We start from the raw sequence: 23,677 nt of genomic DNA, 5'->3' as shown, positions 1-23,677 counted from the left end.
ACACACTGAATGCATGCAGTACCGCATTTGAGCACCAGAGGAGAGTAAATACCAAGATTTAAGCTTCATGTCCTCGACTCACCTCACAAAACTAACACTAACCCGTAATTGAGACGTAAAACAGCTCGATAAAGGAAGACTCCCTCTGGCCCTGACAAATTAAGGGAATTTTCATCAGTTAAATTCCTTTTCTCTTGCAGTGAATGTGTGCCACTAAACTTCACAGACTACTCTTCAGGTTAGGTTTGCAGATGCATGAAAAAAAATGATATGGAAGAAAGGTTATAAATAGACCACAGAAGGGAGCTAAGTGAATCCTTACTTGTTGAGATGTTAATCCCTAAATCATTATTGTAGGTTGCAAATGGCTCCTCTAAAATCCTCTCAAAAGACCTTGAAGCTGGTGCAGCGAAGCCGGGTTTAGTGTTGATCGCGTTCATATTTACCCAGGCACAAAATGACTCTGACTGTGTCTAATTTAATATAAAGACACTTAACCAGCTTCTCAAGAGGCCTTTTTTCAGTGAATTTAGTGTTAGCAGCGAACAGGGAGGGGGGGTGACACATCTTACCTGCCTGTAGGAGGAAGTTCTGACCTAATTATAAAGAGTCTGATTAATTAAATATGATTATGCATCTTTCTAGGTCCATGTTTTTAACTTGAGTGTAATGTAACAGGATGAGCTTTAATCAAGAGGAAATTCTTCATTCAAATATTAACAAACATCTGACAGGAGCACGTTGATGCTGTTGTTTCTTGGATAACATTCTAGTTTGCTTTTGCCCGTATAAAACATGTATTGTGTGTACATGCACATGCACATGTATTTAGGGAGTTGAATGGTTCGCAAGGCGTAACAACCTGACTACAACCGCAATTGTTGATTGTGCTCCAGATGAAACGATGTTTTGGAGAGAAGAGCTTCGTGTGGTGTTTGGGACGCCTGTAATTTAAGTGTTTGTGGACTGCCTCCTTGAGAATTCCAGAGACAGACGATAATACATTTCCTGTCAGCCTCTCTTGCCACCTGTGCCTCACTTTCACTGAAACTAAGTGTTTCTTTCAATTTGTGCTCAAGAAAGCCCCGTGAGAATGAAAGCAAAGGGGAAGCGTGTCTTTCTCTGTAGACTCACATCTTTTTTTATTGTTGTTATTATTGGTGTTGTTTTTTGTTTGTTTCCTCACCTTCTTAATATTTTATCATTGCCTGCAGTTTTGTATCTTAGTGTGCCCAAATTTCAGGAGTGAATCTAATGCATCATATTTCATTCTCTGTCACAAACATCCACAGAGACTCCGAGGCCTTCACTATAGCCTCTTTTAGTCTGCTCTTCAGTGTAATGCTGCTCAGTCGCCTTGAGATCAGGTGACTGACTTTGGCCAGTAACCCTGAGGTCTCTGGTTTTTGATTGGTTCGTCCGGTAGTCTGTTGTCCTGTTAAATCATGAGTTGTTATTCAATACTGTTGTTTTTTTTATATTTTGGCAGATAAATTCTAAATATCTTCTTCACTTGTACAGCTCACTCATAAACCCTCAAAGTAAAAGACACCTTTTATCTATTAATCCATATCCGAGCCGTATTCGTGCACGCAATAATGTTTAAAAGAATATGAAACAAAGCTCAAGATTCTCAGTCACAGCTGGAGCATCACTGAGAAACTGACCGGACACAGGCACATATCAGAGCCCGCTGGTTGCCCTACATGTCAGCTGGCAAGAATTAGACAAGTCTGTGTAAAGAGGTTAAGAGCTGAGGGAGATTTCAGACTGGGTGTAAACCATTTATCTTAAACTGAATGTGCTCAGACAGAAAGCTTAAAGGATAATAAATGTGCAAATGCATTAAAACACATGGCGTGTGCAGGGCTATCGTGTCCCATGTAGCTGCTCTTTACAGCTCTGTCCTTTCTGTCACCAAAAGCTAACACTGATTTAAAGAACCGATGGTGTACGCAGGCTGTGCAATACGTTTTCTATTAGCTCACAGATAGTAGTGATGAGCTCATTTAAAACTTAATGATACAAGTCAAAGGGTTACGACTGAAATTCATTACGCCATTAAACAACTACTGAGCTGTATCACAAGTAGAAAAATGAAAGTAATTTAAATAATAATATATGATTATATATTGCATGGTTACATTCTGAAGTGACCACTGATTTGCAGCAGTATCAGAGGGGGTGCATGAAGTTGCAGAGGGGTTTCAAACTATTTTTCACTCAGTAAATTTCACTGGAATAAAAGTGTGTTCCTTCACCTTTTATATAAATACACTATTATGCAGATTTCTCGTAGATTGCACTTTAGTAGCTTAGATTCATGATCTCATATATCTGAAGTGTATTTGATTATATGCTTCAAGGATTGTCAAGTTACCTGGAGATGGCTTCAAAATACTAAGCGTTCCTTCAAATTAAAAGCACAAAAAGAGTCACACTAAGCACCGGGGTGTACAGTGAGTATCCTTTCCGCAGTTCTGGCTGGCAGTTAGATCAACTTTAGAGCATCTTCATGACCGTGAGGTCATTTTTATCTGATCTGGCGTTTAGCTGCCTCTCAACGCCCGTGGTTTTATTTTGAAACCAGCACCAAGAGGACAAGTGTTGCTGGTGCCTTTACACTGGTCCTCCGTGTAAAAAGCTGCTGGGAGGCTGGATTAGGATGAAGATTTAAGGAGTCACATGGACTCGGTGCACTAAGTGGTGTCCAGTTGTTGTACAACGGTCAGTCACACAATTTGTTGGAAGCTGCTTTTCAGAAACCTTTTATTTTATTAAAAGTTTTTATTTTAACTTTTTTTTTTTTCTTCTTACACTGCGTTTCGCTCTTTTCCCTACATTTTGTGGATTTAAGAGCACAGGCACCGGTTGCTCCTTGACTTTTTTTTGTTTTTGACCATGCTGCAAACTTTACACTTCTGCCATTAAAACTCGCCGTGTGATGTGAAGCTGTGAACTCCTGAAGGAAATAACTTCATATATACTCACAATGACTGAGGAAGGCAGAAGTGAGCACAGAGCTGAAAGCGGGAAGGACCTGGAGAAACAGCTGCGGTTGCGAGTGTGCGTCCTAAACGAACTTTTAAAGACTGAGCGGGACTATGTCGGGACGCTCGAGTTTCTCTCGGTGAGTGATGAGAACGGTTTTAAACAGAGAACCCTCAGAGTGCATACTTTAACGGGGAAAAACAAAACAAGCCTCGCAATAAACACAAACCAGCCAGCCTGTTTAGTATGCACGGTGCATCAGCCTGCAGGGCAAGAAGTGTTGCGCGTTCTCCTGTACAAACCCTGCATGCTGCTGCGCTGTGAGCATAACATGAGCCATAAAGTTGTCTGTAATACTGTGTGACGCCATCCTACTGATGGAGACATTTACCTTTGAAAATGCAAGTGTGAAATTGGAAGAGCAGTCACAAAGAGGCATGGCACAGCTTTAGTTCCTGCACAGCCACTGTGATGTTTAATCCTTTTCGGAGTCTGCTCATGGGCTCCTCTAAGCTCACAGTGGTTAGTCTGGCCCTCATAAACCATTAGGATAAATGGCAGGTCAACCAAGACAAAGAAATAAATGTTTCCAGGACTTTTAGGTACATCATTCTATGTTGTGTACAGCTTTACCTTAAAGCTTATTTGCCATCTTCAGAGTCACTGAAGTGCAATTCATTTAGGAAACTTGTTTAAATGGCATCTGTATCTCTACTCAGTGTGTATTTTCTTTATTTTTTTATTTTGTGCCCTCTACAGCATCTGTTCAGTCCAGTAATTACCCAATTTGCCACACACTTCATAAGAAGTACAGAGGAGGGCATTTTAGTCACCGGCTTTGCCAGCTTCTTATTAAATCCAGCAGGAGTGAGTTCTGCCAAAGACAGCACAGGTGGACTCAAATGCAAACCGCTGGAGTTAGCACTCAGCTGGCAGCACAACTCCAGGTTTGCACTAAAGCATAACACTTTTGGTTTCTGCACGGCAGAGTCATGGCTGTCAACTTAATGGCATTACATGAAGTGACGCCTGACTTCAAAGACAGGAGGATGTGGCGATTTTGCTGAAACCAAAAAGCTGTGAAAAGTCGTCATTGTGCACTGCTGCTTATCGAGTGTTTTAATGTGCCCAAGTGGCCGTGTAGGACGTTAATCCTGGCGGTGAACACTTTAATGCGATGCCCTGTGCCCTTTTGCCTTTCACCATATTTTTGCATTCCCAGCTTGGTGGGAAATTTGCTGTGAAGAAAGGTTGAGGGGGCACTTTGTGGTCTGCAGTTTCCCAGACCACATGTATGAATGTGTACATCCCGACCCCTCCATCACCACCGCCGCCACCGCCCAGATGTTTCCAATGGAGGACAGAGGAGCCAGAGAGGAGATGGAGCCTTTCTTAGAAGTGGCACATCAGTGGAGAAATTGAGGAGGTGATTACATGAGGGGAATGTGTCCTCAGTCCTGGAGATGGGGGGTTGGGGAATGTAGCCTCCCCCTTCCCCTTCTTTATCTCCCCTGTAGTGCTGGAACTGGGATTGATTTCAGAGGTGACTGATCCCTACAAGGGCTTTCTGTTCTGGCTGGGAATGCCATGCTGGAAGCATCAGACTGGAGTCTTAATAGTGAGTTAAGTTGGTTTAGTGGAGTGATAATGATTAAAAAGATAGGAGGAGAATAAGAAGAAGACAAAGATCCGCTCTTATCAGCGGTTTTATCTTCTGGGAGATCCTGGAGGGCATCGTCAGAAACGCTCAGGATGATCAAAGACAGCCCTCCTGTGGAGAAAGGGTCACATTGAAAACTTTCATCCGATCACACAAACACATACTTGTCTTTTTCTTACTCCACTGCCAAGAGTCTAAATGTCTCGAGGTCAGGTTGGAGGTGCCCAGTTTGTGCGGCATCGGAGGCCTTGAAGATGTTTACGCACGATATCGCTAAAGGGTTGAGAGGGAAAAGGGTACAGCGGATCACAGGGCAGATGTTGCCAGGAGGGTGAAGGGTAGAGGGGGGTGGTCTCTGTGAGTAACTGGGCTTGGTGCCTTCTCTTGTAAAGCATATTTCCTGGAGGAGGAATTCCTCTGAGGTTAGGAAATGCTGGAGAACAATGAGGCTCCGGTCGGTAGGCAAAGTTGAACTGAAGAGCAAAGATTGTTGCTGCCGATCTGTGGGACTTAAACACAATGCACCTCGCACATACTTCACTTTTAAGGTAGTGGAAAACAGCATGGAGAACAAGGATGATTAGAGCAGTTTGTCCCAGGATAGTATGCGCCTATTGTGTGGATCTACCCGACGTCTTGTGGGAAAATATGTAGATTATATCTTAAAGCTACTGGGAAAGTTTAAATTGGGCATTGTCCTGAATTAAAACACCACCTTTTCCTCCTAATGTACTAAACGTCCCCAGTATTCCGACAGTGAGAGGAAGGCTTCAGGGAAGCTGTCCGTAATATGTCTTTCCTATCTTATATAATGAACGATTATAGCAAGAGATAGTGGGTGGTGGTGGACAGTGGTGTTTATCTTGGACAGCTACGAGCCAATAAAATGATAGTCATTCTTAGAAAAGCCTCAATGGGAGGAACAAATCAAGGCATAATGTAAACAGCGATTCTAATGAGGTCTTTGCTTGTCTGCAGTTTTTTAGCCACACTGTCAAACAAAATACTGCCAATGTTTGCCATTGATGGAGAGACAATGAAAGCCATTTGCTTGCATGATAAGCACTTAAGAGAAGAAGCATGCAAGAAGCTACAATAGGGGAAACCTTTCATGTCCCAATTCTGGAGGGAGATCACAAGTTAACTTAATATATTCCAAAGAGCTTTGCAGTGCATTAAGTGGTCCCTTAGCTGCTGCCTTCCTTACCCAACAAAAGCCTGAGTAATATGAGTGTAATGTTTAAAACATTTTTAATCCTTTGACTAACTTGAAATTGAATAGATGTGGTTTTTAGACCTTGCAATGCTGTAGAATTCGTACCTTTGCCTTTATCTTAGATACTGTTGATCAGCAAGGGAAGAAATTCAAGAAAAACCTCATTGCATGCGCGTGCACAGACAACATACAGGTTATTCTTGTGCTCTCTGGACTGGACGTGCAGCAGTTGTTGGTCCGCACTTTAAATCACTTGTGTCTTCCATGTGAATACGCCTGCAGGAAGTTAGAAATGAAGCCTAATGGAAAATGCTGTTAGCTCCTAGAAAACCCAGGTATTCAAGTAAACTCTGTCTGTGTATTTGTATTTGAAGGCTCCACTGCGGTCCCTCTGGGTTTGGATTTATTTACATGGCTGGGATAGTTGCTCTGGCATGTGCCGCTGGGCCAGGAATTTTTTTTCCCTTTTTTTTTTTTTTTTCCTGCAACATATAACCGGCCGAATGAGGAGGCGGTTCGTCGCCTCTCAGCAGATGACCCCCGAAGGTCACAGCCTCCTGTTCCCATCCCTTTCCTGTCTGATAATCCGTGGATGTCATTTGAGAATTCAGCTCTCTCTTGTGCATGATGGAAACAGGAAGAGAAGATTCTGTTGATCTGATCATTGCATCCTGATCAGATGAGAAAGCAAACTTGTAAACAGAGAAAGCGCAATCTTGTGCGTGTATACGTGTGCGTTTGAGAGTTCAGTGCCGCCATGTTTAAGAATTAAAATGCCATGTATATTTTGCTCTAATGGAAGTCTGCAGGTAAATTAAGCAGTTCCTTTTATTTATTTATTTGTTGTTAAATAATAGATGAAGTGAGATGTATTATTTATTGAATACATACTAGGGATGAACGTTTTATTGACATTAAAAAGCGAATTAGTGCATGTGGTAGGGATCAGAAGCCAGAAATGTTAAAAGCTGTTGTCTTGTTGGAGACGCTGGATCAAAGAGTGCAAAAGCAAAGTTGTGTATGAAACGTAACACAAGACGGGGCATTTTCAGCATGATGCTGTTAGACTGGGATTGTATAGTTATGAGACTGGGGCTGAGTTTTTCACGCAGAGAGCCTACCAATAGCCATTTACTGTTGCTTACATCAGTTTGTCTCTATAATAGGCTGCAGTGTGTGATAAGCGATTCCACAGAGAGGCAGTCTGCTGTATCTCCCCCGACTGCTCCCCTCTTTATTCCTTAATTACTTCCTTTTTTTTCTTCTCCAGAGCGGATGATAGCCTCATAATGTTATGGCTTCCACACCTGCCTCTTATACACTCTGCCCTTTCATATGTCACAAACCCCTGTTATTCCTTTTTTTTTCAACGTTGCTCCCAGAGCAGGTGGTGGCTGCACATGTTCCACCCGTGGATAGCCTTTAAAGAAGAGTATTTTTTTTTTTTTTCCACTTATGGATCGCTGTTTGGCTAGAGCCACGTTTCCTCGCCACCGAGCAGAATTTTAAACTTCAGACTTTCTTCATTTAGCTATGATCCAGGTTTGCAGACACACACGCGTATGCTGGTGAGAGACTAACTAGAAGACAGAAGTGAAGCGAGGGAGAGGTGAGACGTGGTTCTCCTTGACTCTTTTTAATTGGATTTGGTCAGGCTGTCCTCTCCAAGAATACAGGCAGCTTCTCTCTTGTGTCCCCCTTGTGAGGCCCCCAAACTGATGGAGCGGCTCACTTGCATTTTAATTGCAACGCTGCTGGCACTACACAAGCGGCCTACATTTTATGCTGTGTTTGCAAGGATGTACCTCTCACATTACTGAACAATTTCATAGGTTCTCTTCCTGAATTTAAGTGATTCTCTCTCTGATTGGCTGTAAACTACTCCAAGCTGGCACTTTTTGTGCCTTTTTGTAATTTTGTTTTTACAATATATGGTATAAACAATATATTCATTATAATATATTATGTTAAGCAGCATATCTTAAATCTAAATCTGCCTTTTAGCCAGCCAAGATTAGCTTGGAGAGACAAGAGCCTCGAGTCCTAGATCAATTAAAACACTAAGGAAGGTTTGTCCTTCTCTTTACTGAGCAGTGCTGTGTTGAGTAGCATCAGTGTCTTTGGCAAGCATTTCATGCATTCACCTTTCCATCCTAGATTTAGCAAATCGTTCGATAAGTCTCTTTGCAGTTGTGATCTTCCCTTCTCTCTGTCATCAGTCCACCAAACAGTTTTGAGAGTTACATGGTGGGAATCGCATATGCCCAAGCCTTTTTTTTCTGTGTTAAATTTGCACTGCCAATAGGAAATGCGAAAGTGACGCAATGGCTGCCCAATTGAATGCAATGTCACTGCTTGCTGCGGACTTATATTGTCTTGTAATCCTGTTTCAGTGTCTTCTTGTTCTCTTCTACTTTGCTTTGTAATGCGTAGTTGGAAGCTGAGGGGAAATATGCACTTCATAAAGCCTGGGTTCCAGTCTCAGCTCATTCTTGTGTATCTTGGTCCGTTTTTAAAGGCTAACCATAAAAGCTAATCCTTTACAGTTGGTTTTATTGGATTTTTTTTTTCTGTGTTTGACCAATCAATATATACTTACCAAAGTTTGGAAAGGGCACTCAGAGTTTCTCTTCTGCTGCAAAAAGACCCTAAATATTATGATATTTTTTTTAGTGCAGATCCAAAAATGAAAAAGTTTCTGTGGTTCTCCAAAAGGACCTGGTGTAAAGTCCCACTAGCAGATTTTAACACAGCAGAAAGCACTTTTTGCTTTTTGTCTCAGGCCATTTTTCAAGCAGGATTTCCTTCCTTCTTGGACCTTCCCATCTTTACATTGTGCTGCATGTTTCCTGCTTAAACACACATACAATCCCCCCACCGATGCCTTCACTGGCCATGGAAAGCAGTGTTGTGCTACTGTACACGCGGCCACTTAGCAACCAGGAGGCTTAACTGCATAGGCGTCAGGGCTGCATAAACCTTTGTGCTGAATCCATAGAGTAGGCTTAGCTCAGAAGGCGGGGGGGGGGCAGAGGAGAAGGAAGGATGTGATTTGACCTGTGCCAGCTGCGTTGTCACATGGTGCCTGCATGCGACAAATACAAAAGGGCGAGATTGAGGTAGACACAGTGCTGTGAACTTGCCCGTAGCATTACCATCCTTTTGGATAACACCCCTGGAAAAAATGAAAGCATGTTTCTAAACTAAACAAAATATTCATATGTTGCTCATTAGCCGGATTAAACGATTGCCATTAAAAAAAAAAAAGGAAGTAATTGCCAGCCATGTGTTTTCATGTCTTCAATTATCTCACAAACGCTATGGCTCTTTGCTGCTACACTCTCCAATCCGATTTTGTCTTTTTCTTTTTTGATGGAGTGTTTGCTGACTATGTCTAGACAAGCTTCCATATTTCCTCTGTGGTTCAAACTCACACTTTCCATGTCATTCATGTCTCTGTCCGTCCTGCACTTCAGGGCTCTGACTCTGTACACAACCAGAGTTAGCCAGACGTGACGGGAATTTCCACTTTAGCGTCAATTATTTAATTAAGCAGTTGAATAAGATTTGCTGTAAGACAAGTGTCTCTCTGTTTCTAAACAAGTTCTGTCTGCAGACATCCTTTCTGTGGCTTTCTTCCTTTTTTTTTTTTCTTTTCTTTTTTTTTTGAAGATATAAAATTGCTGGACTTTGTATGAAGGATGAATTAGCCCCAATATTAGACATGTTAATTTTACACTGTCCTTTCGTAGTCAAGGCTAGAGTCTTGGTGACTGTACTGTCTGTTGGCAAGAAAACTTTCACCACATTATGAACAATAATAATAAATAATGGAGTTCCTTCAGTGTGGTGCTTTCTGATCTGGTCATTAACAGTCCAAAAAGCAGCAATGATGAGCTGAACCCTGTCAGGAAGGAGATTTATTTGGGTGGGAATACACTCAGCAGTTGTGGTTGGGCAGAATGAGAGTTGGGGAGAAACTGGCAGGGTAGTTGTTTAGTTCTCCTTTGACAAAATGTCCAGTTCTGTCATGTGTGAGAGAGGCTGACGCTGCAGGTTTCATTTTTCCTGCCAGTGCTGCTGAAATGGGTGGCAGGGGGGCCTCCTGCAGATGGTTTGGAAGGTTTGAATGGTAATCAAATGAACAATCGGGCTGTGAGACAGTCATGCTTGGGAGCGCGCCACAGATTAGGAGGCTGACAATTCTGTTTAGTCATCTCGGAGATCAATACAGTGTGCTGTGTGTGTGCCTCTGCTGGGAATCGCCAGCAATCAGTGGGTGATGGTTTGCTTGACTGCACATAGAGATTGAAGCCCTGCTCTCTGGAAACGTACTCTCATCTACTGGAGGCAAGTCTCCCCACCTAATATCCAATTTCGCAATCTTCCTAACATGTTAAACTTGCTAACCACTTGGAGTACAACGATGGGTGAAATTAAACAGACCCACAACTTGTCAGGTATTAAGCTCTGTGGACATGACCGCAAGGATCATTTTATGCTCATGTGCTCATTTCGCTTCAGTGTCGATTGTGAAAGCAGCTCGCTGAGTCAGGCAGAGACATTGGACACAGACATATTCATTAGATAAATTGCTTCATTCCAGCTGTTTATGAATGTACTTGGTGCCAGGGTCAGTGAAAGGACAGCAATAACATCAAAGTGGAGAATTTTTCTAACTTTTACAGACAATTGGGAGTTCTTAGAGATGCCTCAAAGCACATTGCTTATTGGTCTAATATTTCTTTCACAAGCCAGAACTTTGTTCCGGGCTTTTTCAGGAAAGCTCCCTAACCCTAATAACTGGTTATGCCACCCTTGGCAGTCAGGCATTTGCAATAATTGGTGAAGAGTCTTTCACATTGCTTTTGAGAAATTTTGCCCCACTCTTTTTTTTGCATGATTGTTATAATTCAGCTACATTGGATGTTTTTGAGCATGAATGTCCTATTTTAAGGTCATGCCAGCTCAATCAGATTTAAGTCCGAACTTTGAGTAAGACTCTCCAAAACCTTCGTTTTACTTGTTTGAGTCATGCAAAGGAGGACTTTTTGCTGTGTTTTGTATCACTGTCCTGCTGCATAACCAAACTGTGCTTGAGCTTCAGGGCATGAATTGATGGCCATACATTCTCCTTCAGGATTTTTTTGATAGAGCGCAGACTTCATGATTCCATCAGTTATGGCGAGTTATTCAGGTTCTAACACAGCAAAGCCGCCCCTGACCATCACACTACCTCCACCATGTTGGACTGATGATATGATGTTCTTTTTATGTGAAGCTGTGTTTTATGCCAAATTATCAGAAAACCAATGTTCCAAAAAGTTCAACTCTTGTCTCGTTACTCCACAGAAAACTCTTCAAAAGGTCTTGGGAATCATCAAGATGTCTTTTTTGGCAAAAGTGAGATGAGCCTTTGAGTTCTTTTTCTTCTAGGGCCTCTCCCATGGACGCAATTTTTGCCCAGTCTCTTTCTTATTGTTGAATCATGAATTCTGACCTTATCTGAGACAAGTGAGGCCGGCATTTCTTCAGATCATGTTCTGGGTTCTTTTATGGCTTCCTGAATGAGGAGGCCATTAAAGATCACCAAATGTACTTTTGGAGTCATTTTGGTAGGCTGGCCACTGTTCAAAGTCTTCTGCATTTGTGGATAATGCCTCTCACCTTGGTCCACTGGAGTGCCAACGCCTTAGAAATTGCATCGTAACCCTTACCAGACTGATAGATGTCAACAATGTTGTTTCTCAGGTATTTCTTTGTGTTAGATTGTGGTGGTTTTTTTACTTTTCTATAAGGCTAATTACTTTTTCCTATAGGGCCAGGGTGGGTTTAGACAACTTTTTTTGCCCATAAAAACTGAAATAATCATTTAAAAACTGCATTTTTGTATTTATTCGGTCTGTCTTTGGCTCATATTAAAACTTGCTTGATGATGTGAAACATTTATATGTGACAATAATGCAAAAACAAAAAAAGAAAGAAATCAGAAAGGGAGCAAATATTTCACACCACTGTATTTTATATGCTGTTGTGAGAATGTCAAATTTTACAGTATTTTAATTGTTTCTCAGTTCTTATACACACAGCTTCCCAAAATAACACATATTATACAGATAAAAGGACTTTTGTTTACCAGAAGATCATGTAAAATGAATTCTCACTGTGTACTCCGCTGTAAATTAAAACCAGAGGCTTTTATTGAGTTGTAAAGATGAGCTTTAATAGCTGCTTCCAAGTTGGAATTATTAACATTCCCTGTTGTATTTATAGCGTGTGTTTCCTGTATACATTCCCAGTGGAGGAGAAAAAGTCAGCTTGGGAAAGAGGACTAATGAGATGGGAAGCACAGGATGCCTCTAGGAGGTGTCATCAGAACCTGTTGAAGCCAGGAAGGGACCTGGCTTATTGCGGGAATTGCTACAAAGAGCCTTTTCTCTCTTTTCGGATGTCTCCCAGTGTGATCTCTGCACCAGAGACTGTTTGTCTCTAGTCAGTATTTGAAGGAAATTCAGTTTTTGCTTGCCAGGAATTTGGGGTGTGTGGATACGTGTGTTTGTGTGCGTCATAGACATGTGTGTAGGTGATTTACTCTGAATTTAGCCCTTAATACTGTTTTAATTCAAAAGCAGTTCTTCTGCACGGGAAAAATGGCAAAGGCAACATATACTCATATCCTCCCTACAGAGATGTTAAAAAGGTCAAAGAGGCTCTCTCCTTCTTTTTTTCAATGCCTCTTCCTGCCTTTCCTTCCATCTTTGCCCTTCACTTCTCACCACTGCAGCACCTTCACACACTCAGGTGCTTTCAAAGCTTACCTAGGGGTGCTGAACAGCTCACACCATTGTTACCGGCTGTCCTTTATTACTCTGCTTTACTTTTTAGACTACTGTGGTGGTAGACAGAAATATATATCCAATATATATACACAAGCACACACACTGTATTCTAAAACACAGTTATGTTAATGAGCAAAGCGTCACAGTCTAGTGATTCACTCCAGTGGACTTTTTCATGCTTATGTGTCTGTCTCCAGCTTTGAATGGCTTTTGTCTCATCTTTGTTATTTGCTGATGAGACACCCTAGATCACAGATTGTGATGGAATGATAACAAGTGCATAGAGATGTGCCTATAATTTATTTTTTTATTTATTTTGGGGGGGTGCACACAGGATGTTTATGTGTACGTTTGTTTATCAGTCACCACAACAAAGCAGATCAGCCAATTGTCCATGGACAAAGGGCCAGTTTCTCTAATAGGCTCATAGAAAGGCCTATTTGTTCTTCTGGAGCGCTGCAGAAGAACCACTGCCAATGAACTTCCATTGGACCTTTTTCAGTAGTGAGCAACAGATCCCACATTACAGCAGAAGCAGCGTAATGCTGTTAAGAGCACAAGTTGTGCTGACAGATGTGTTACTTCACATAATATTTTTACTCTGTTTATTAAAGCTGCGTCACCACTTTAATTTTAGGAAGAGCTTTGTGTTCTACAGTTGCACCAATTGATCCTCAAGGACTTAAAATGGTTGTTTTCCATTTGATACATCAAACACACCCTGTGTTCCTGCCCACTCTTTAAATGGCTCAAACTTGAATGGATTAACAGATGTTTGAGGCTAGCTTTGTACTCAATTCAAAGTCATTTTTGCACCATCGAAGCAGCTACATAGCTTTTTCAGCTTTTCTAATCAGAGCAGCTTGTTTGCATTGTCTCGCTCTTTTTTTGGTTATTTTTAAGCACTCCTTTTTTTTTCCCCCCCCCCTCTCTCTGTGGTTCCTACCCTGCCACCGCATTCTGCTGGGCATGCCGAACAACCATGCACTTCACATTCTTCGCAGCCTCTGACACGAGCATGTGCTCTGGCTCGGCACATACAGCGTTCATGTGCACATCCTTTATTTTGGAGCGCAAGAATGTCTGTCATTGTCCTCCTGTCATGTCATTGCTAGCTTACTTATTTGAGGAAGCAAGTGACCTCCGTTTTTTGACAAACTCCTTTTCTTGATACATGTGTTTCATTGACAAAGAGATAAACATAAACAAGGGGAGGGGCTAGTTCCGCCGATTGTATCTTTCCAGTCTGGTGGAGAGGTGCCGCGGGGACAGCATTGCATAATATCCATTCACAAAATGTCCTGAACTACTTCGGTCCTCTGGCTAGCCTGTCTGTTGTTCTACTTTTGTATATGACACTGAAGTCCAGAGGACGCAGGGTGTAATCTGAGCTGCACGACTCCTGCAGATATTGAGTGAGCTGTCACTCATGTCTAAGTGTCTAGTCGGTAGTTCTTTTATTTGCTTAACCTGATTTCAGCTTCTTATTCCTAATCCTAGTGTCAGATTATTTAACTTCTCAAATAAGAACAACACTGTATGCAAGAGCAAAGCAACGATTTACATTACTGTGCCTTTGCGGCCCACAGCATGTAGGCCTTTGCTGATTAATAGCATGTAGGGCCACATGCAGCGATTGCACCGAACTATTCATCACACCCATCTGCTCTGCAGAATAATGAAAACTTTAATGGGGTTTTAATGTGCTGTCCCCACCCTCAGCCATCAAAGTGACAATCCAGGTGATTATACCTGGGCCCGAGGGAACACAATTTCTAAGAGTTTTCTTGTTGGATGCTGCTGATGGAAATTCATGGATCGTAAAGATTGTACTGTATGTCCTAATAGCAACCTTTGCTTGAATATATTTCTATTGGTGCATTTCCATGTAGTACACTACTCTTAAACTGCGTAGTGCTTCCAACCACACATTTAAAGCTGAATAATTATACACTCGAGGTGACAGCTCAACACAAATAAATACCAAACAATGCTACATCTGTTACATCAACGAGTAGAAAAAAAACTGTGCCAGTATTAGCGATGGTATAAAAGATGGACCTAGCTGCCATGACATCACCCGTTGGTTTCTCGAGTCCTGTTTAAAGTCTCAATATGAGTATTGTCATTGTCGTCATTGGCTGCAAAACTCTGTCTTGATTTTAAAACATAGGACCAAGATTAACACAGTAGACTTAATATTTTTTCAGTATCACCCAAAACGAGTGACTGAGCCCATAAACTAAGCAAGAAAGTGTTTATCAGTGGTCAAGACAAAAAGTGGTTTTCCCTTAGACTTCTATTGAGGTTTTACAGACATGTGACCACTAACCATGCGACATTAACTTCTCAGCTATTTTGGGGCGTTTGCCAATCATGGTGATTATCTAGGATCATGTGAATAAGGCCCCAGTCACATTGGCTTAGAGACCAGTTCATGGCCATCTTGCAACCATCAGGTATGAAGGAAAAATAAGTTTTCCACATCCAGTTGGGAATGGTTGCAGGGGGTTGATGGCAATCGCTGGGGAAAACTGATTGCTAAAACCTCAGTCTCACAGACCTCCAGAACAATAACCAACCTACCCTTTGCTAAGTATACATAGTATACCATCCATGTACTCTGTAGTGCATTGCATGTATTCGATTTGAACACACTGTTGCACAAGTAAAAGTACATGCTAACATGTTATTTATTTTTTTTAACCTCCTCTGATTTGGCACTGCATCAACAATCATGTCAGAAACAGAGTTTCACTCTCAGCCCTCGGGATTCTGTAACGCTAGAGGTGAAAATGAGTAGGAAGGGGGGTGATGGATCTATTCCTTTTTAAGTTGTCATTAAGACACCAAGCACCACTTTTTCAGTGTGAGAACTATTGTTAACTAAATATAGCAGAATTTAACTGGATTCAAAGCATCAGGAGACTCAGATAAATCCTAGAAATACTTTTTGTCATTCACTTGCCTGATTGTTGACATCAGAACTCCCTGCAAAGGTAAACTTGTGCAGGTTCTATCTGCCACAGTAGCTACAGTATTTAGAAAGTCTTGCTATGAAGGGCACCTCTGAAGATATTTCTCTCCCACAGTTTGATGGTTTTGCAACTGATGTTGCAGCGGCTTTAATGTGCTGATAGGGAGGAACAGTCCCACTCCTGAAAAAAGCAACACTAACCTGACCATCATTCACTACGTCATTCAGTTAGAACCTGTGATGCATGATGGCATAAAGCACATTATAAAACCAAATCATGTTCACATATTAATTCTCAAACTCTGAAAGTCTCCTGCTGATCTCAGCAAATGTAACAGACTTGTTTTTTTTCCCCTATATGGAGATTTGCACATATGGCTAAAAGAGCAGACTGATTTTTTTTTTGATTTTTTTTAATTGATGACATTTTGTGGTTTTGAAATCTGACATTATTTCATACTTACATTGACAGCAGTAGTAAATACTCTAACATACTTGAGAGTATTGAAGGCCACTCTTTTCCTTCATTTTCATGAAAGAAGGAAAAAAAAGTTGGTAAATGATTAAAAATTGAAATTACTCACTAAAATTCTGAGAAAGTATCTTTTAGAAATCTGGTAGTGATTGAAAAGAGTATTTAAACCACAAAGACCTTCCATAAAAGAAACACAACTTGTTGTTCAGTATTTTATGCTTGTTTCTTTACATCTTTGGTCTTAGAAGCCATGACATTGACCATGAACGGCTCCCATTGAGCTCTGCAGCCATTGAAGTCTGTTTGCGATTCAACAGTGGTCAGTGCCCAGACACAGTGGACTGCTGCAAGAAAACACATCCTACAAAAAAATTCATTTCACTTTTCACAAGGACAGAATAGCAAATAAGAAGGAGATTAGTGAGAAGGTTGTTTTTTTTTTTGTTGTTGTTGTTTTTGTTTTAATGAACTCACATTAAATTATACCTGAGGTTTAAAGAAAATGACCTTCAAAAATGATTATAAAATCAATTTTCAATGCAGTTTGTTTCAAGCTACTAATTATTATCATATTGGCAAGAACTGTTAATAATATTACAACCAAAGCTTTAAGCCACAAAACAGATGCAGTGAAGAGACACTCCACTAACCAAATGAGACTGGATTTGGATGACATAAGTACTCGATTTAGATACATGCTGTTAGGTGTTGCAATGGTCACCCTGGGTACTGTTACTGTGTCCATATATTCAGCCAGTCGAATTCCCATTCACTGTCCGTGGAGCTGTTCCAGAGCTAGTCTCTTTAACAACATCAACAAGGCACTTTTGGCAGTCGGTTCGGAAGAGATATGTTCGTTTCCACAAATCAAGCCCGAGCCATCCACAATTCTAGGAATAAAGTCCAGACTGATGGTTTTTTTTTTTTTTTTTTAGCACAAGCCTTTCATGGTAACAAAACATTTCTTCATTTGACAAGTCATGCAGTTTATTATCTCCGTCCAATCCGATTTTGTCTCATGCTTTTTTAATCTGATAAGCATCTCGAGGTGTCTCCTGACGTTCTGCAGCAGAGCTCTTCTTAACTGCAGATATGCAGGATAATTAGCGAGTTGCAGATATAGAGATTATTTCCTGTCGAGTAGACCTTTCATTATTAGAAGTGATACTTCATAAAGGCTGTCTTTGGTGATAGGAAGCACTGTTTTGATGAAAATTGCTCAGCTGAGGTCATACACTATAAGCCCCGGCGGGCCTTTGCGAATGCCTGGCGGATTCTGCTTAGTGTTTGTACATATTAGAATTGCTAATCAGATGCTAATGCTAGTGAGTGGCAGAGTTGTGAGGCAAGGCAGCTACAGAATGGTAATCAGCATGAAGTTGGCCTACAACAAAAAGGCTGATTATTTAGGCCCCACTCGTTTTCTTTCTTTCCCCGTTCCAACCACAAATCTAGATTCGTACATTTGCTTGTGCATTTCCTTTTGAAGTGCTGCTTGACGTCAGTACTGTGTGATTAAAAAGATTTCAGTAATTTTTTCACGTCGGCTTGTTTTCTTACAACGGTTAACAGAACATTGGCTTTGTAATTAGCTTGAAATGTAGATTTTACCACGAATCTAGCGCCACCCGCTTTCCATCTGTTCACAATTAATCAAGTGAAACTGTTCAATAAGCTTACTATAGTCACAGGCGCTCACTTAGATCTCAGTGGCAAGGAATAACTCTTGGCTTGTGTGCTCATTAAAGTAACCTGTTAACATGCTTTGTGGTTGTATTATGTTAGCTTGCTCAGGTCAGGCTGCCTGCTGTGTGGCTGCAGTGGGCGACAGATGGCATTATGGCCCTCGGTGGGGCAGTAAGCGGATGCCCATGGTTAGGGTTAACTGCAAAGACAGATGTAGGTTTTTGTTGCTTGAGGTGACTGCGCATCAGTGTGGAGTTTGATCACGTTGATGTTTACAGAACTGCTGTTGTTGCTTTCTGTCCAATGAATGGGCTGCTGAAATGTCAGCGTCAGTCTGTTGTATTGTACTTCAGTCTCTCTTGTCTGCCATGTCGCATTGGCTCGGACTGGTGTGACAGGCCATTGATTGAGTTATAATTCATCATATTGTCACGGTGGATGTGGTTTGAATAGATCTGGTTCAAAAAATAGTTTTTGCGTCAGCTTTCTTTCATCTTTGTAAATTTGCCTTCATGTTCATGAATCTTACCACAGTTTAATCGGCGTAATAGTAGAGCCTGACTGATATAGGATTTTAATACTGATAGTGACATAGATCCTTTTTTCCCTTTGTAGTGTTTTACAAATCTGCCTAACAAGTGCTATCAGAGTCTTGAACAGCTGACCTATTTTAACAGTAATAATAATTTTAGCACATCAGGTCATCTCACATATCAAACCAGCATATTAAGCTCAGCTCTTTTGCACATAAATCTATTTAATACTTCAGTTTTATTTTTGCCTCCATTTATTTATTCATGCTATTTGTATTTTATCTGTTTGTACATATTAACCGGCATCTGTGTGTGGACAGCAGAGAAATGCTTTTTTTCCTTTGCACACATGACAATAAACTCTTTGACTCTTGAATACAGTTTCATGATTTTTGTAACAATGACATTTCTTGAGTGCTGCTTAATTAACTCTTATTTAAAGTTTTCAGCAAGAAAAAGTTTTGTTTTGGGGGAAAAAAATTGCAACATTTTTAGCTATTGACAGTAATTTCACATCTTCTTAATATTTTATAAAAGTTTCGATTTTTCAGCCTTGCTTCTGATTTCATCACAGCTTCCCGTAAGTCGTATACGAGCATCCATCAAAATGAAAACGATGCAGCAAATTGAAGGTGGATCGCTTTCTGCCAAACCCTATCCCAAGCACTGCACACATGCAGTAAACGTAAAGATTCTCACCCGGTACCCACTGATGGATGTCTTCGTCTTTAAAAGCTCTCCCGTAGGCAGAGTTCAGAAAATGACTAATTTCTCCTTAGTCCCATTTTAGCACTACATTTGAAGCACACCTTCTTAATTTGCCATTCTCAGAAAGTTCTCTGAAGCATTAAATGGGTTGTCGGGCGCTTATGCAGCAAAGCAGCCTGGGAACCAGCGTCCTCGGAGACTGAAGAAAGTTAAGAGCACTTTCCATCCATCTCAGTTCACACACTGTTGGCCTTTACAATTCACATCCAAAGCCACTTAACGCTGCCTTTGAAATACCACGAGCTGCAATTTTTTTTTTTTTTTTTTTCCCCTACCCCCCCATTTAGTGTAAAGATTGTATTTCGCCAATATCAGGTGTCCATTGTGAAGGTTACCAATTTACTGTGGCTGTGAAGAGTTGCAGCTGCACACAGAAAGCCTCAAATATTGTCTTCTATTCAGCCCGTTTAAGGTTCAAGAGATCAAATGCCAAAAAGCAATTTACCGTGGGACCGTTTCCACAGTGTTAACTGTTGTTTTCCTTTTCTGCTCTGCTTCAGGTGTTCCTGCATCGTCTCAATCAGTACGCAGCCACCAAAATCGAAAAGAACGTCACAGAGGAAACGGTGAAGGTGAGAAGCAGTCTTTCGCTCTGACACTGCACTCAGCGGCATTACCCGTGAACAGTTGGGAAGTTTCATTTAACAATTAAGCTTCTTTTGGAGGGGGGTGGGGGTTCTTTCAACCTGAACTTGCATCAAGTTCTGGACTGTAGAAGAAGCAGTGGGCGATCCAGGAAGCAGCTGTAAATATATTCTATTTTTAAATTATCCCAGCTGGAGGATAATAAAGGATGCTCTCTCACAGTGGGAGCGTTTCTTCTCTGAGCTTGCTTACTTTTGAAGGTAAACATGCATTCACTGGATATTTACTGGAAGTCCCGTGTTTTGGAACGTGTCCCCTCATGTTCTGATTTGTTTGGGAACACGCTGACGGGGTTTTTAGATAACGAAAAGGGTCATCGCTGCAAAGGCCGACAGCTGCAATGCCACCGAGCGGCTGAGAGTGCTCCAAAATGAAAACGCAACGATCGGATTTGCCCAGATGTTTTTCCTTTTTTCCTTGGTATCACTAGCTACTAAGTTTATTCTGGCCTTAGAACGCCCATGAAAGACTTCTGGTTTTCATGCTTTGGTTTCATTTCACTCGCTTCACTTATCCAGCACAGTTTTTTTTTCTTTAATATCGCCACAAAAATGACATAAATAAGGGCAGAAGTCAACACCACATGAAGGCTAAGTTTCCACACAACAGATCTTAACATTGTGTTCCTTTGTTTTTTCTTTCTTTTAAAATATCTCTAATTATGTTTGAAATTCAAATATCAAAGAGATCTTAAGCTAAGATACTCATTACAAAGAAACCTCGTTTTTTTATTCCGTGGCCATCAAAGCACCACCGACCACAAGAGGAAGCATATGCCAAAGTATTGATTCTCTCTCTGCCTCTCTTTCTCCCTCCCTCTCTCTCTCTTTTAGGTCTTATTCTCTAACATTGAGGAGATTCTGGCTGTTCACAAAGACTTCCTGTCCATGGTGGAGGACCTCCTGCAGCCCGACCCTCACGCTCACCATGAAATCGGTCGCTGCTTCTTGCACTTTGTACGTAACTCGTGCAACTCGTGCTTCTGCAAATTGAATGTCAACTCAACGCATTTTAATTACGATGTTTTGTCCGAGCTCCTAAAGCTCCGTGGCACTGATGCTACCTCCCTTCGTAATATTCCTCAGTTCACTGGAGCGTGTGATCTGAAAAAGGGGGGGAAAAAAACCCTCTGTCGGGGCTTCGGTGCACGGTTATGCCGACGTGCTCCACGTGTTGTCAATTTAACTCCCTTGGATTACTCACGGTGAGAGTGCCCACATGTGCGATATGCCTGATAGAGCTCTGATATACTGCTCTTTCCCACTGTATATCGCAGTTCTTTGATGCGAAGCCTTGAGGCACGCTGGCGTATAACGGTCTTCAAAGTCTAATAAATCTGAGCGTCCTTCTGTTGGGGATAAGGCGAGTTTGTCAGTCGCATCTAGCTGCTGCTCATACAGGTGCAAGAGAGATGACCTGGCAGTATAAGTGGTACATTTAGGTTTATGACATGATGACCTCATTAGCAAGATGGGATATACTGAAAACTTATGACCATAATTCAGTCATGAGCAGTCATGTGTGTCCATAGAGATGAAACAAATTAGACACGCCTAACGTATTATGCAGCGTTTTTCAGAGTTTCCTACTCTGTGTAATTCTTTCATGAAACTTTTATAGCACCAACAAATCACTACAATCTACTCCAGAAATACAAAAAAGCCAGCCAGCTGGGCAGTGCAACTCCCTCTGTGACTCAGGCCTGAACATTAGTTCATGCTGGCTGAAAACTTTCCTTTTGGGAATGCATTGGAATCAGTCAATCCATCGCAAGGCCAGAACATAAACAATTTGGGTGTTCGTAAATAGTCTTCCTCGAAAACACGATTCGAGTCGGGCGATCTGTAAAGTTAATCATAAAGTTCTGTTTTCGTACGCGCTCCCGCTTGTTTTGACAGTTATGTCTCTTCAGATCACCCGCTTCGTCTTCTGCGGCACAGCAGCACGGCTGAAGACTGCGTACTATTTTTGCTGCTTTGTAGTGAGTGATTTAGAGGCTGTGTGGTCTGGGCCCGCTGCGAAAGACAATGAGTATGGATGTCATATGAATGGCTTTGGTGGAAGGTTGTCGGTCATGGCTGCAAGGCAGATGGCAGGATATGATCACTATTATGTATTTGGTGATGAGTGGGACGAATAATTTATATCTTCTCAATTATATATATGTGCTCTCCAGTCAGTTTGCCTCTTTCTCTCTCTCATCTTTCTTTATTTTGCAGTCAGATTTCCTGTCTTCTTTACTGCCCTGTCTGGGTTCATTTGTTTTCTGATGCCCTCCTCTCCTTTCCCATTTTTCTGTTTGACTTTGTTGCCCTCTTTCTGTTGCTTTCTGACCATAATTTCTGCTCCTTACACGTCCCTCTTTTTTTTTTTTTTTTTTTTTTTCTTTTCTCACCTTGACTTTTTCTGGCTCTTGCAGAGGAGCCGTTTTCAGATTTATGACGAATACTGCGGGAACCACGAGAAGGCCCAGAGGCTGCTGCTGGAGCTCAATAAGATCAGAAATGTCAGGACATGTTTACTGGTGAGAAGAGACTCCGAACCTTTGTGTATTTGAAGAAACTGTATGCAGTCTTAAAAATGTATGTGTTTAGGTTCAGTAACGATTAAATTGTAAGTTCAAGCCTAAATCTGAGAAATCTGTTTTAGTTCTTGGTAAAACAGAAACATGATTTCTGGAACAATTACAGCGTCTGAGGTGATTTCTAAGGGCCACTACACACTCTCCTAGGCATACAAACACGCAGTCACCCACACATAGCAGCTGGACAGTGTAAAACCCTCTACTCTGTGTCCCAGTTTGTTTGACAGCTGATGTGGCTCTGCCCCTGTGTGTGGGCTGACTCCCACTTCCTGTTCCGACGTTCTTAGAAACTTTCACTTCCACAGGGGAGCATCGTGTTGCGAGAACAAAGTTGACTACGTTCCCACTGCTGGATTGTGTTTAGGGAGGTCAAAAAATGTGCACATTTTTCTTCTCTGTTTATGCACAGGTCCCCACTCATAGTTTTATCCTCTGTTAATAATTTTGGCTCCTTTTTTTTGTGTGTGACAGTTATAAGCATCTCATCACACCCTGTGTTTGGAGACGATGAAAAGACGACGCCTTCTTCCAGTAAAGAGTTAAACACTTAGAAAAACTAGAGTATGACGGCAGGTCTGCTTGTATTGATTGGAGACGTCTGTGGGGAAGTGTATGACCTTTGCTCAGAGTGTAATTGATAGGGTGAGAGACAAATGTGCACATGCATGTACTATATACAACTATATGGAAAACTGGTGTCTTTAATCTAAGGAGGCAGTTTAGCCAAAGATATTAACCGACACTGATCTGCTGTGGTCTTTATAGCCTTGACCCTTTGGTAACCTAGCCTGCCATCAGGGCCGTTTGGGTCTCGTGTTACCCTCCAAGATCCAGTCAGCCATGAGCTTATATACTTCAGGTCATCTCCCAGACCCTACAGTGACCAAGATGGGGATATCCACTCCATATAACCTCCACTATAACCTTTGGCCTGCTGACAGCAATAAAATCTGGTTTAGTGTTTATATTCAGCAGTACCGCTTCTAAATTTCAGGTGAGAGAAAGGTGTGATTGAATATTTCCTCATAATTTGCAACCTACCACATGAATTGTCATGCTGAGGGAGAAAAGTAAAACTTATAGTTTGTGGATAGCAGTGTTGGTAGTGTCGTGATTCCAAAACATGGCTACAAATAACCCAGAAAATACTTCTTACTAAAGTGTAGTTAGAAAGATTACTTCACCTATTAAAATGAAAGAATTGACGGGACTTAAACAAATTGGAGTAGGAAAGTTAGCTATGTGTTTCAAATAGCTTTCTAAATTCATGGCTAACTGTTGAAATGTTTTAGCTAAAGTCTAG

The 23,677-nt window shown here is 41.4% G+C and overlaps 1 protein-coding gene across 5 annotated transcripts in view; it reads left to right on the top strand.

Annotated features, from left to right (window-relative positions):
- The first annotated feature begins 2,675 nt into the window (after nucleotides 1-2,675).
- The window catches only part of prex2 (phosphatidylinositol-3,4,5-trisphosphate-dependent Rac exchange factor 2), a 94,579-nt gene continuing 73,577 nt past the window's right edge, over nucleotides 2,676-23,677 (top strand). For 2 of the 5 annotated variants that reach the window (XM_040043684.1, XM_040043682.1), the window contains exons 1-4: nucleotides 2,676-3,130; nucleotides 19,646-19,717; nucleotides 20,624-20,746; nucleotides 22,210-22,314. In XM_040043684.1, the coding sequence (XP_039899618.1) occupies nucleotides 2,993-3,130; nucleotides 19,646-19,717; nucleotides 20,624-20,746; nucleotides 22,210-22,314 (438 nt within the window). In that variant the 5' untranslated portion in view covers nucleotides 2,676-2,992. Of the gene's footprint in view, nucleotides 3,131-19,645; nucleotides 19,718-20,623; nucleotides 20,747-22,209; nucleotides 22,315-22,365; nucleotides 23,369-23,677 lie in introns of those variants that run through there. The other 3 variants (XM_040043683.1, XM_040043686.1, XM_040043685.1) reach the window with 2 other exon arrangements.

The sequence above is a fragment of the Simochromis diagramma genome, unplaced genomic scaffold, assembly GCF_900408965.1.
Source record: "Simochromis diagramma unplaced genomic scaffold, fSimDia1.1 OVJJ01000602.1, whole genome shotgun sequence".
NCBI lineage: Eukaryota > Metazoa > Chordata > Actinopteri > Cichliformes > Cichlidae > Simochromis > Simochromis diagramma.
This window is presented reverse-complemented; position numbering and strand designations above follow the sequence as displayed.